This window comes from Pan paniscus, chromosome 13 (genome assembly GCF_029289425.2).
Source record: "Pan paniscus chromosome 13, NHGRI_mPanPan1-v2.0_pri, whole genome shotgun sequence".
NCBI lineage: Eukaryota > Metazoa > Chordata > Mammalia > Primates > Hominidae > Pan > Pan paniscus.
Window position 1 is genome coordinate 141,722,473 of NC_073262.2, and position 14,002 is coordinate 141,736,474.

The 14,002-nt window shown below is 53.7% G+C and overlaps 1 protein-coding gene across 20 annotated transcripts in view; it reads right to left on the bottom strand.

The window, feature by feature from the left end:
* Positions 1-14,002, bottom strand: part of HDAC4 (histone deacetylase 4) — a 363,062-nt gene that overhangs the window by 29,841 nt on the left and 319,219 nt on the right. For all 20 annotated transcript variants that reach the window (XM_034955509.3, XM_034955504.2, XM_034955511.3 and 17 more), the window contains 4 exons: positions 12,532-12,587; positions 5,876-5,963; positions 3,817-3,936; positions 2,813-2,910 (listed from right to left, as the gene is read on the bottom strand). In XM_034955509.3, coding sequence (XP_034811400.1) covers positions 2,813-2,910; positions 3,817-3,936; positions 5,876-5,963; positions 12,532-12,587 — 362 coding nt within the window. The remainder of the gene's footprint in view (positions 1-2,812; positions 2,911-3,816; positions 3,937-5,875; positions 5,964-12,531; positions 12,588-14,002) is intronic.

Here is a 14,002-nt window from a genome sequence, read left to right on the forward strand (position 1 = left end):
TCTGGATTTCATTAGGGGCAATTTTCTTATCTTTTCTTCGTCTTAGGCTTGATCCCCTGAAAATGCAATGTGGCAGGCAACGGGTCTGAATAACAAGGTGCTGCCTGGAAGGCATGCATTGTCCCCGGGGGCCCCAGTGGGGAGAAGAGCAGAAGAAAGGGGAAAACCAATTTCTGACCCTTCTTCCCCATCATCGGATGCCCAGGGAACCATAAATTGTAAACTTCAAAGTGCTATTTTACATTAAAATCAATAAAAAAAACCCCTGAAACAATTTTCCTTTTCAAAGATGCTATTTAAGCTTTAAAAAGTTCACTTGATAAGGTATTATCACGGACACACTTGGCAGGAGATTAAAGCACACGCCAAGAGCAACTCAGAAAGGCACGTTCATCCTAAAGGCTGGCTGGGCCGGCCGGGGCCTGGGGAGGGGGAGTGACCCTGACGGCAGACGCCCATTGCTGCTTTGGGCCTGGGCTTGCCCTCCGGCAGGGATGCCACGGGGTGAGGGTTTCACCCCAGGACCCAAGAGCCGAAGGCACCACTGAGAAACGCCCATGGGGTGAGGGTGGCTCCATCAAAACCTGGCCTGGGACCACTGACCTGAAAGAGGGCAGCACCTCCTTTCTCCCCGCCCACCAGGAAAGCCCTGCCTTCTCTCTCTGCACAGACGGGAATTTGGCCACCGTGGGCCCTGGGTCCCCCGGGCGGCACCAGTGTTCACTCAGGCAGGAAGTCGATCAGGCAGCATGCACACCTCTCATGGTGGCCAGAGACTTTACTTTCAGAGAAGCCTCCAAGGGGGGCCAGTTCTCTGGGGCGACAACCAAGTGAGGGGCAACGGGAACACATTCCATGAGCAGACGGTGACACGCCCACGCCCGGGGTCCGATTTCATATGAGCTCGTTTTCGGAAGTGGTACGCATTGGGGGAGTCCTTCTCTCTTAAACTAGGCAACTGTCAACATTCCATTAAATCTGATCAAGAGTAAGAAGAAACATCACAATCAAACCGATGAGATCAGGGGAAAAGTGGTTCAGGTACAGACCAGAGCAGGTCCACTGAGGAGCCGATGAACTCCCACCGGCACAGCCCGGGCTCTCTGCCGGAGCAGCCAAGCAGCCTGGGCTCCGTCAGACGGGGTCTGTTCCTTCTGGGAACCACTGAGTGCCTGGGGAGGGGGGCCCACGTGTCCTGGGCCAGGCCTTTATGTTACCAGATCTCAACAACCTTTCCAAGGAGGGCAACGGACCCCAGTTAGAGAACAGTGAGCAGACACTGAGAGGGGTCTCGTGACTTATTCACCGTCCCCAGAAAGCATGTGGTAGAGTCCACACAAGACGTTTACACGTGTCCTTGTGAAGGGCCTCACCTGCTGGAGACGTGCATACTCAGGTGCACACAAAGACATGTGCATGCAAAGACACACAAGCACACGTGTGTGTACTCATATACAGATGTGCACACACACACAGAGATATACAAAGACATGTGCATGCAAAGACACACAAGCACACGTGTGTGTACTCATATATAGATGTGCACACACAGAGATATACACACAAAGACATGTGCATGCAAAGACAAGCACATGGGTGTGTCCTCAGAGATATGCACACACACATGTATACTGCATGCACACAGACATGCATCCACACCCACACAGACGTGTGTAACACACATAGGCATGGACACACACCTGCAGACATGCACATGGCTGTAGACACCTGCACAAGCACTGAGAGACATGCACACAGATGAACACCCACCCACACAGACACACACACAGATGAACACCCACCCACACAGACACACACACACACACAGATGAACACCGACCCACACAAACACACACACGCACGTGGACACACACATATGCAGACGTGCACTCACATCCATACACAGACACATGCACACACGTCACAAAGACACGTCTGCACACATGTGTTTTATATGTACGTAAATCAGAGCAAGACCATGGAGTTAGAGAAAGAGAAAAACGCTAAAGACCGTATGGGGCTTTGATACCATATTGACAGTGTTTTCTAACAGAGGCACGACCTGTCAGGCTCAGCCATGCTAATAAAACCCTTCTCCCCACGTGGCTCTGGGAACCGATGTGGGCTGTGGGCTGCTGCCCTGGAGGCCCGTCACTCCACCACGGCAGGTGAAGCTGCCATTTTACAACGATGACAAGAAAACCTGTGCTGCTCAGCATCCCATTTTGGGTCACAGGAATGACCCCAATCTGGCCTAGACCAAAGGAGAAGGAACTGCTTGATGACAAAAGCAAACATTGCGTCTTTAAATGGCGCCCCACGGCTAAATGCTGAAGGGTCACAGCCACACGAAGGAAATGGGAGGAAGGGCGACAACTGCCTCTTGATTTTTAGGAATAAATAAAGAAGAAATACTTATTTCCATTGGACATCACATCACAGGAGGTTTGCGGAAGAAGAATTAGGAGATCAGGAGACCCTGCAGGTCTTTGCCTTCCTTTCTCATGAACATAACACTCTGCACATAAGTCCCTGCCTCTGTCTCCATCACTCTCTCACCATCGACCCAAAGTGAGCTCCTGGTTTTATTTCATGCACAAAAGGGAGCACTAAGAGCTGATGGTAAGAAGATAGTCGCCAAGATTCCACGCTTGGCACTGAAGAATGAACTGAGACAGCTCCTCCGGACCCCACAGCCCCGTTCAGCCACAGACCAGTTTCAGACACGCTCATCTCCAACAAGTGCTTCCTGGAATGTGTGCACAGAGGAAAAGCTGCTACTTCAGATGTCATGTGAAGCCGGGAGGCTCACCTGAAGGCCGCCAAGTACTCAGCGTCTCCCATGGGGGGGTCCAGGCCGCCGGTGAAAGCCATGTTGACGTTGAAACCCACGCCGGGCCCTGTGCCCACCTGTGGCCAGAAGGAGAGAAACACATGTCATGGACCCCGAGCGGGACCTGTCTGACAGGAACGCCTGATGCAGGTGGCACCGGGATGGGCTCGGCCTTGGTGGGCCCCTGGGGAGAGCCCACATGTCCTGATCTCCTGGTGCATATTCATTAAGATGTGCGTGAAGGGGCCCCACTGACAGGGGCACACTGACATCAGCAAGGGGGCCCTTTTCCTGGCTGCTGTAGGCTCTCGCCGACCCTGCCCTTGGCACACCAAGGCCCTGCACTGACATTTCTGCGGACCCGCTGCCCTGTGTTGTGTGCCGTGTGTGACATCAGGGAATCAGACCTGGGTCTCTCTGGGCAGAAAGTGTCTCCGATGAGCCTGTCATTTTCTACTTCCTCCAAAAAAATAATACCCAGAGGCAGACGGAGCGTCTTCCTGGATGAAAGCCCTGCTGTTGGAGCCTCTGTTCAGAGTGGGCAGGCTCTGAACGGGGACCTGGGGCGTTGTCAAGGAGCCGCTGGGCCTGCCATTCCTGGGGCCGCCATGCAGCCCTGCGCCGGGCAAAGGACAGTGGACAGAGCCCCTTGCTGGAGGGTGTCCTGTGGAAGACAGTGGCCTGGGCCCTGCCTGGAGGAAAACGGGCACCACACACCTCCTTCACAAACACCTCAGTCTGCCTGGATGGGAACCAGAAACAATATCCAGCCTCTCATTTGTACTTCAGACAAAACACAGGCCACCTGTGCACACGCGACACGATGCAGGCTGACGTCTGACTGAAGTTACTGTCTGGGCTTAAGTGAGCACGAAGGCCTCACTCACTGCTGCCGGGCAGCTGTGGACCGTCTGCCCCGTGCCCCCACAGCGGCTCCCTGCAGTCCCCCTTTCCCCCCAGAGGCCCTTATATACCCCACCTACCTCATCAGGAGCCCCGCTGCCTGGGAAGAAGTTCCCATCGTCGTAGCGGTGGAGGGACACGTACAGGACGCTGGGGTCGCTGTAGAAAGCCTGCTGGGTCCCGTTTCCATGGTGCACGTCCTTAAAGAGCAGGGACAACTACTTCAGGGCTGAGGCAGGTATTGGAGGGTGGCCTCCCCTGAGGGCCGTCCCCAACCCCAGTTGTGCTTAGTGACAACGGCTCCTGCTCAGGAATGACATTACCCTCCAGCTGGGCCCGTACCCGGCAGGTGCGATTCTGGGGCTGTGTGGGTCAGGGCTACGTGATGCAGGGTCGCAGGGGTTCTAAGAGCCAATGTTCGCGTCTGCAGCACTGTTTCCCTCGCCCTTAGTGCCATGGCACAATCCTGACTCCAGCAGCAGATGGGGCTGGAGTTCAGCCAGGCCTAGAGGCCACCATTTCCCAAACGAAGCCATCTGATCAATTTCCTACACCTGCCGTGTCTCTGACAAGTGAGCCACTTCCTCAGCCTCTGTCGGGAAGGAGGTCACTGGCTGTGGCCTGCCCGCTTGCAGGCACGTGGGAGGTGCCAATTCCATGCCAGGCAGGGCGTTCGGCAGGAGACAAGTCCCAGGTGTCCGTGAGTGACAGGCACACACAGTACAGGGTCCAGGCCCCTGTGCCCAAATGGCAAGCACCGTTTCTTCATCACAAAACCCACAGGTCGGATGCACCAGAGAGCAACGTGACGGGCAGCCTGGGGCTTTACTGACCATGGCTGTTCTGCCCCGGGCCACAGGGCAGGTGGTCACCAGGATGGGCGGGCGAGGGGGTGGCCCCACTGAGAACAGCTGTGTGCCTGAGAAGACAGCACGCAGCCCTGATGTTCCCAGCATGAGAACTTGCTGCTCCGTTATCTGTGCTCATCACAGAAAAGGTGGAAGGGCAGCTACAGGTGAGGAGCGATGGACAAGAACCTTCCACCCCACAGAGTAGGTAATCGCTGTGAAGACGCACATGGAGGCTTTCCCGACACGTGGCTTCACACTGAGATGACCCTGTCCGTGTGGTGTGTACATGGGCAATATCACAGCTCAGCGTGCAGGGAGCACGCCACACGGGGTCTACGCAGCCCGTCTGCGTGTCCTAGCGCTTCACTCTGTTGGGGATGGGTCCCCAGTCTTTAGCCGTCAGCGACCTCACACTGCTCTCTTCCCAGGCACTCCTACCTGCTCCCTTAGGAGGAGCTGAGGGAGGGCTCCCGGCTCGCAGGTCCTTGGGTGTGGGGGACCCGCTGCTCTGCCGCATCCCCTGACCTGCCTCTCCCAAACAGCATGGCTGTCCTGGCTGTGCCATATTGTTTCTTTACCCAAACTCAGAAGGACTTCTCCAATTCAAATCAGAACCCTACCTGACAGGGCCTGCTTTTTTCCCTTAAAAATTATGAAATAAATCATAAATACCAAAGAGAACACTAAATATGTATATATCTGGCTTTAAAAAGAGTAATAAGATGAACATCTTGAATATTAATTTCCGGTATAAGAATGAGTATAACTATTCGTGGAATTCAGATTCGGACATCATATAGCATTATTTAAAAAGAGATGACTCTTTTGGGGGCAGTGGCACCCCCCATTCCAGCAGGACCAGGTGCCCACACAGCAGCAGGAAGGCACGGGCTTCACTGGGGTGACTGAGAAGCAGACTGCCGCCTTCGACCAGGGTGAGGGTCCTCCCAGGCTCCCAGGCCACACACGCAAAGCAGATGTGGACACAGCCTCCTCCCCGACGCCTGTCTTCCAAGACGATCTCGCCGAGGGTGGCCCTGGCCGCTGCCGTCACCCACAGGCACATTTTTAGACATGCCAGGACCCCACTCGCCAGGGTCGGCTGACGGAAGCTGTACAATGACTTGTGGCAGGTTTGGGGCTTTACTTCTCTGCATCGTTGAGACCGTTTCCAGAAACCTAAGCTTCCCACATCCAAGAGCCCAGCTCCTCTGTCCACACGCTGCTGTCCGCTCGGGGACGGCGCAGGAGCAACCTGAGCTGCGCTGGCCGAGGCGGCTCTGCTTACCCAGTCCACGATGAGGATCTTGCTCACGCTCAACCTCTGCTGCAGAAGCTTGGCTGCCACGGCCACGGAGTTGAAGTAGCAAAAGCCCCTGCGGGAGAGAACTGACGCTGGAGACGAAGCGCAGGTGGGCGGTGGCCAGTTTCTCCACAGCCCGCCAGAGAGCCACTCGGGGTCCACGCAGACCTAAGAGGTCTCTGTGAGTGCAGAGCTCCTGAATACGCCGCAGGGAACCCTCAGTGATGCCAGAGAATCGGCTAACAGAGAGACACGTACACACCCCACACGCAGACACACTCACACGCGTGCACACACACACACACACACACAGATCCCGAACAAGCCACTGGGGAATCTTAGCCAATGCCATAGGGTCGGCTAACCGACACAGACATGCACACACCCCACAAAGACACACACCACAGACAGACACACACACACACCCCCCACACAGACACACACACCACAGACAGAGACACACATACACCCCACACAGACACACACACCACAGACGGAGACACCCCCCCACACACAGACACACACACCACAGAGACACACACACACCATGCAACACGCCCTACACACATACATGCCCCACGGATACGCCCATACACCAGACACACACCCCACACACACTCCACACAGACACACACCCCACACACACCCCCTACACACTCCACACAGACACACACCCCACACACACCCCACACAGACACACACCCCACAGATAGAGACACACACACACCATGCAACACGCCCTACACACATACATGCCCCACAGATACACCCATACACCACAGACACACACCCCACACACACTCCACAGACACACACCCCACACAGACACACACCCCACAGATAGAGACACACACACCATGCAACACGCCCTACACACATATATGCCCCAGATACACCCATACCCACCCCCCCACGTAGACACACATGCACAGATACACATGAACACCCCATACAGAAACACTCACACACATACACAAACCACAGACACATACAAGCACACACACACATATACACATAAGCATATACCTATCACACACATCCACAGTTCCATACTGAGACAGCCAGACACAGACACACACACACACAGACACACACACACACACACACACTCTCCTGCTTGGAGGTCCCCCACGCTCCTCTGGTAGGGAACCCTATTTCACATGTTACCAGTATTTCCCTCATCTTCACCTGGAACCCTTCCTCTCAGGAGCTGCCGCCATGCCCCAGGAGACATGGCAGCCGTTCATCTCAGTTGCTTCCTGCTGACCTTTCTATATTCTAATACATAAATTACCTTTAATTTTAGAGAGTCTTACTCAAGAGACCAAGAAAACAAGCTATGAAAGTGATTCAAATAACAACGAAAACCTTCTTGATCTCAATTTCCCTTTGTCCGAATGACCACAGAAACGGAGAAACACTAGTTGTTTTGTTTTCAGAATCCGGGCTGGCATGGGGAAGCCCACACGCCCCAGGACATCCTAGACGCCGAGCTCCTGCAGCGGCTCACGGGGAGCACAGCGAAGAGCTGCAACCAAACACAATTCTTTTGTCTCCTCTGAGGTTTATTATTTGGAATATCCAACAACTCAGGTTCAAATTAGAAAAGAAACTTCAGAGAAATGAAACAAACAGGAAGCCTGGTGCCCAAGTGACTGTTCTGGGATGTGGAGCAAACACGTGGTTTTCAGGTAAAGCTACAAAGATTCCAACAAGCATCCCTCCCTGGCGGTTACAATCTCCTCCCTGTACACGAAGGACACTCTGCTCTAACACGTGGATCTGACTATTTGTCACGTACAGTCTCCTCCCTGTACACGAAGGAGACTCTGCTCTAACACGCGGATCTGACTGTCTCTCACGTACAATCTCCTCCCTGTACACGAAGGAGACTCTGCTCTAACACGCGGATCTGACTGTCTCTCATGTACAATCTCTTCCCTGTACAGGAAGGAGACTCTGCTCTAACACGCGGATCTGACTATCTCTCACGTACAGTCTCCTCCCTGTACACGAAGGAGACTCTGCTCTAACACGCGGATCTGACTGTCTCTCACGTACAATCTCCTCCCTGTACACGAAGGAGACTCTGCTCTAACACGCGGATCTGACTGTCTCTCACGTACAATCTCTTCCCTGCACATGAAGGAGACTCTGCTCTAACACACGGATCTGACTGTCTCTCACGTACAGTCTCCTCCCTGTACATGAAGGAGACTCTGCTCTAACACGCGGATCTGACTGTCTCTCACGTACAATCTCTTCCCTGTACAGGAAGGAGACTCTGCTCTAACACGCGGATCTGACTATCTCTCACGTACAGTCTCTTCCCTGCACATGAAGGAGACTCTGCTCTAACACGCGGATCTGACTATCTCTCACGTACAGTCTCTTCCCTGTACATGAAGGAGACTCTGCTCTAACACGCGGATCTGACTGTCTCTCACGTACAGTCTCTTCCCTGCACATGAAGGAGACTCTGCTCTAACACGTGGATCTGACTGTCTCTCACGTACAATCTCTTCCCTGCACATGAAGGAGACTCTGCTCTAACACACGGATCTGACTGTCTCTCACGTACAGTCTCCTCCCTGTACATGAAGGAGACTCTGCTCTAACACGCGGATCTGACTGTCTCTCACGTACAATCTCTTCCCTGTACAGGAAGGAGACTCTGCTCTAACACGCGGATCTGACTGTCTCTCACGTACAATCTCTTCCCTGTACAGGAAGGAGACTCTGCTCTAACACGCGGATCTGACTGTCTCTCACGTACAATCTCTTCCCTGCACATGAAGGAGACTCTGCTCTAACACGCGGATCTGACTGTCTCTCACGTACAATCTCTTCCCTGCACATGAAGGAGACTCTGCTCTAACACGCGGATCTGACTGTCTCTCACGTACAATCTCTTCCCTGCACATGAAGGAGACTCTGCTCTAACACGCGGATCTGACTGTCTCTCACGTACAGTCTCTTCCCTGTACATGAAGGAGACTCTGCTCTAACACGCGGATCTGACTGTCTCTCACGTACAGTCTCTTCCCTGCACATGAAGGAGACTCTGCTCTAACACGCGGATCTGACTATCTCTCACGTACAGTCTCTTCCCTGTACATGAAGGAGACTCTGCTCTAACACGCGGATCTGACTGTCTCTCACGTACAATCTCTTCCCTGTACAGGAAGGAGACTCTGCTCTAACACGCGGATCTGACTGTCTCTCACGTACAGTCTCTTCCCTGCACATGAAGGAGACTCTGCTCTAACACGTGGATCTGACTGTCTCTCACGTACAATCTCTTCCCTGCACATGAAGGAGACTCTGCTCTAACACACGGATCTGACTGTCTCTCACGTACAGTCTCCTCCCTGTACACGAAGGAGACTCTGCTCTAACACGCGGATCTGACTGTCTCTCACGTACAATCTCTTCCCTGTACAGGAAGGAGACTCTGCTCTAACACGCGGATCTGACTGTCTCTCACGTACAATCTCTTCCCTGTACAGGAAGGAGACTCTGCTCTAACACGCGGATCTGACTGTCTCTCACGTACAATCTCTTCCCTGCACATGAAGGAGACTCTGCTCTAACACACGGATCTGACTGTCTCTCACGTACAGTCTCCTCCCTGTACATGAAGGAGACTCTGCTCTAACACGCGGATCTGACTGTCTCTCACGTACAATCTCTTCCCTGTACAGGAAGGAGACTCTGCTCTAACACGCGGATCTGACTGTCTCTCACGTACAATCTCTTCCCTGTACAGGAAGGAGACTCTGCTCTAACACGCGGATCTGACTGTCTCTCACGTACAATCTCTTCCCTGCACATGAAGGAGACTCTGCTCTAACACGCGGATCTGACTGTCTCTCACGTACAATCTCTTCCCTGCACATGAAGGAGACTCTGCTCTAACACGCGGATCTGACTGTCTCTCACGTACAATCTCTTCCCTGCACATGAAGGAGACTCTGCTCTAACACGCGGATCTGACTGTCTCTCACGTACAGTCTCTTCCCTGCACATGAAGGAGACTCTGCTCTAACACGCGGATCTGACTGTCTCTCACGTACAGTCTCTTCCCTGCACATGAAGGAGACTCTGCTCTAACACGCGGATCTGACTGTCTCTCACGTACAGTCTCTTCCCTGCACATGAAGGAGACTCTGCTCTAACACGTGGATCTGACTGTCTCTCACGTACAATCTCTTCCCTGCACATGAAGGAGACTCTGCTCTAACACACGGATCTGACTGTCTCTCACGTACAGTCTCCTCCCTGTACACGAAGGAGACTCTGCTCTAACACGCGGATCTGACTGTCTCTCACGTACAATCTCTTCCCTGTACAGGAAGGAGACTCTGCTCTAACACGCGGATCTGACTGTCTCTCACGTACAATCTCTTCCCTGTACAGGAAGGAGACTCTGCTCTAACACGCGGATCTGACTGTCTCTCACGTACAATCTCTTCCCTGCACATGAAGGAGACTCTGCTCTAACATGCGGATCTGACTGTCTCTCACGTACAATCTCTTCCCTGCCCATGAAGGAGACTCTGCTCTAACATGCGGATCTGACTGTCTCTCACGTACAATCTCTTCCCTGTACACGAAGGAGACTCTGCTCTAACACACGGATCTGACTGTCTCTCACGTACAATCTCTTCCCTGCACATGAAGGAGACTCTGCTCTAACACGCAGATCTGACTGTCTCTCACGTACAATCTCTTCCCTGCACATGAAGGAGACTCTGCTCCAACACGCGGATCTGACTGTCTCTCACGTACAATCTCCTCCCTGTACACGAAGGAGACTCTGCTCTAACACGCGGATCTGACTGTCTCTCACGTACAGTCTCCTCCCTGTACATGAAGGAGACTCTGCTCTAACACGCGGATCTGACTGTCTCTCACGTACAGTCTCCTCCCTGTACATGAAGTAGACTCTGCTCTAACACGTGGATCTGACTGTCTATCACGTACAGTATCCTCCCTGTACATGAAGGAGACTCTGCTCTAACATGCGGATCTGACTGTCTCTCACGTACAATCTCTTCCCTGTACAGGAAGGAGACTCTGCTCTAACATGCGGATCTGACTGTCTCTCACGTACAATCTCTTCCCTGCACATGAAGGAGACTCTGCTCTAACACGCGGATCTGACTGTCTCTCACGTACAGTCTCTTCCCTGTACACGAAGGAGACTCTGCTCTAACACGCGGATCTGACTGTCTCTCACGTACAATCTCTTCCCTGCACATGAAGGAGACTCTGCTCTAACACGCAGATCTGACTGTCTCTCACGTACAATCTCTTCCCTGCACATGAAGGAGAGTCTGCTCCAACACGCGGATCTGACTGTCTCTCACGTACAATCTCCTCCCTGTACACGAAGGAGACTCTGCTCTAACACGCGGATCTGACTGTCTCTCATGTACAGTCTCCTCCCTGTACATGAAGGAGACTCTGCTCTAACACGCGGATCTGACTGTCTCTCACGTACAGTCTCCTCCCTGTACATGAAGTAGACTCTGCTCTAACACGTGGATCTGACTGTCTATCACGTACAGTATCCTCCCTGTACATGAAGGAGACTCTGCTCTAACATGCGGATCTGACTGTCTCTCACGTACAATCTCTTCCCTGTACAGGAAGGAGACTCTGCTCTAACACGCGGATCTGACTGTCTCTCACGTACAGTCTCCTCCCTGTACACGAAGGAGACTCTGCTCTAACACGCGGATCTGACTATCTCTAGTCTTGTTCTGACTGCTTCCTGGCCACAGCCTGATAGTGAACTTGTATCTGCACTTGTTCTTGCGTTGCCCATCTGACAAACTGCTGCTCCAACTCTCCAAGGCAGAGCCCTACGCCACCTCCTCCTCACCGAAGCTGGCAAGATCAGGCACCCCTTCTCCATCTCCAGAGCGTGGGGAGACGCTCTTTCTAGCACCGCCCCTCCTCACTAGAGCGGCTACCGTCCCAGGAGACAGCATGCTCTTTGACGGGATAGATCATTCACTCACCACCCAGGCTGCAAGGCACTCCACAGACAGCTGCGGGTCTGCCCTGCCACTGGCTCTGGACACACAGGGATGGATCTGGGAGGACCCACACCCCACACTCGCCACCCTGCCCAGATCCTCAGCTGTATGGACCGTCGGCAGTCTCTGAAAGACCCGAAACAGCATCAGGATAGCTGCCTGCATGGACGTGGCTCTGTGGCTTGCTGCGTCAGTACCAGGCATTCGGCAGGCAGCTAAAAGGCCATGCGCAAAATGACCTGAGTCCTCTAGACAAGCAAGTGCTGCAGTGACTCACTTGAGGGTGAGTGGTGTTTCCTCTCCCAAGTGCTGACAACTACTCAACAACCAGAGGCTTCTCTGGACTAACCTCCACAGACCCTTTCCCATCCTTTCCTCTGATCTGTCTCCGTCGTAACTGAGCAGTGATGCTCGCAGACCTTGTCATCTGCACTCCACACCCAGGAGCTGCAGCCAAGCCGGCATGCGGCACATCCTGGGTGGCCAGGAAACAGCAGCCCAGCTCCCCGCAGTCACTCACACACCCACCCAGCCCTAAGGGAGGGAAGGAAGACCTGGGTTCCCCTGCTCTGCGGGGCTGCGGCGTGTACTCACATGGGCGTGCTCTCCTCCGCATGGTGTCCAGGGGGGCGGACCACAGCAAAGCCATTCTGCAGGTGACACCAGACAGCCAGGAGAGAGCAACAAAAGACACACTTTGTAGCCATGGGAAAATGGTTGCACACTCAACTTTTAGCAGAGTTGGGCTACACAGGAGGACAGTTTCTTGCTGCACCCTGGCCACAGTGATGCGGACAGGATGCAGGGCCAGCTGGGAGCCTTTCCGGGAAGCCTGGGCCCTTCTCCTAAAGAGGTCTGGGGGCTACTAATGGTTCCTCTGAAACGCAGTCACTAGGATAACAGGTGGGTGCCCTGCCCACTCTCAGCACTGTCGGTGAGGCGTGGTGCCCTTGGCTCAGGGGTCGGGGTGATGTGGAAGGGATGTGCTCACTCCCCGTCGGCTCGGGACCAGGACCCGCTAGGTGGCCACTGGAGGAAGATGAAGCAGAGGGGGCCCCACTCAAGGACTTGGCCGCGGGGCAGAGACGTTGTGCCCCAGCTTGGCCTTCACGTGACTGCCTCTGTCCTTAGTGCAGTTCAGCTCTCAGGACGGTGGGCAAGTGGGCAGCCCACGAAACAGCTCCTCTCACACTGGGCAGAAACGCTGTCCTCTGCCCCATCACTTCTGTGTCAAAAATCCATCTGCAAACCACTCTGTAGTTGCTGCCATAAAAATGGATTCCAGTCCTCTCCTGGTCTCACCAGCAACAGGACACTGTGTGGTCAAGGTCTGTAATGAAGCCTCAAAAAAAGTGCCGGCCAACCATGAGTGAGAATGCCATGGACGGGGTGAGCCGGACGCCGCAGGGACCAGGCTCAGGAAGGGGCGAGGGCAGCCCATGAGGTGGCGGCAAACGCTCTCAAGAGGCCCTGGCCTCCCTGCGTTTCTGCACTCAGTGCTTCCGAGTGTAGGCTGCAGACCCCTCGGTCCCGACCCCTGCTGAGGGTCTGTAGTCCACGTAGTCCTGAGGCTCTATGTACTCTTTTCACTGCCCTGACACCTGCGCCGATGGTGCTGAAGCACCGGAGGGTAGACGGCGGGCAGGGAACAGCACGGGGGCGTGTGTGTGTGTGTGAGCAGCTTCTCTTAACAATGTGCTCGATGAGGCAGTATTCAGACATTTTAGTAGATCTCCGCCCTCAAACACGTCCTTTTAACATCCCGAGTAAAGAGACGGGAAGGAAGCGTGAGGAAATGTGAGCTTTCCAGTGAAAATTACAAGTTTGGAACACACGGCTCTCCCCCTGTGAACCTGCTGGCTCTCTCACTACTTAGAAGACTTCTGGTGAGATGGGGGTGATATTAATAGTTTCAAAAATTAATGACTTTTTTGATACTGTATGGGTCAGAATATGGAAGATCCATGTAACTCCGTGAAGCTAAGTTTCCAAATGACCAATGCACGGTGCTACCAATCACCCATGAACGAAGGATCGATTTGATCTCCAAGAAGGGCTAATGGTT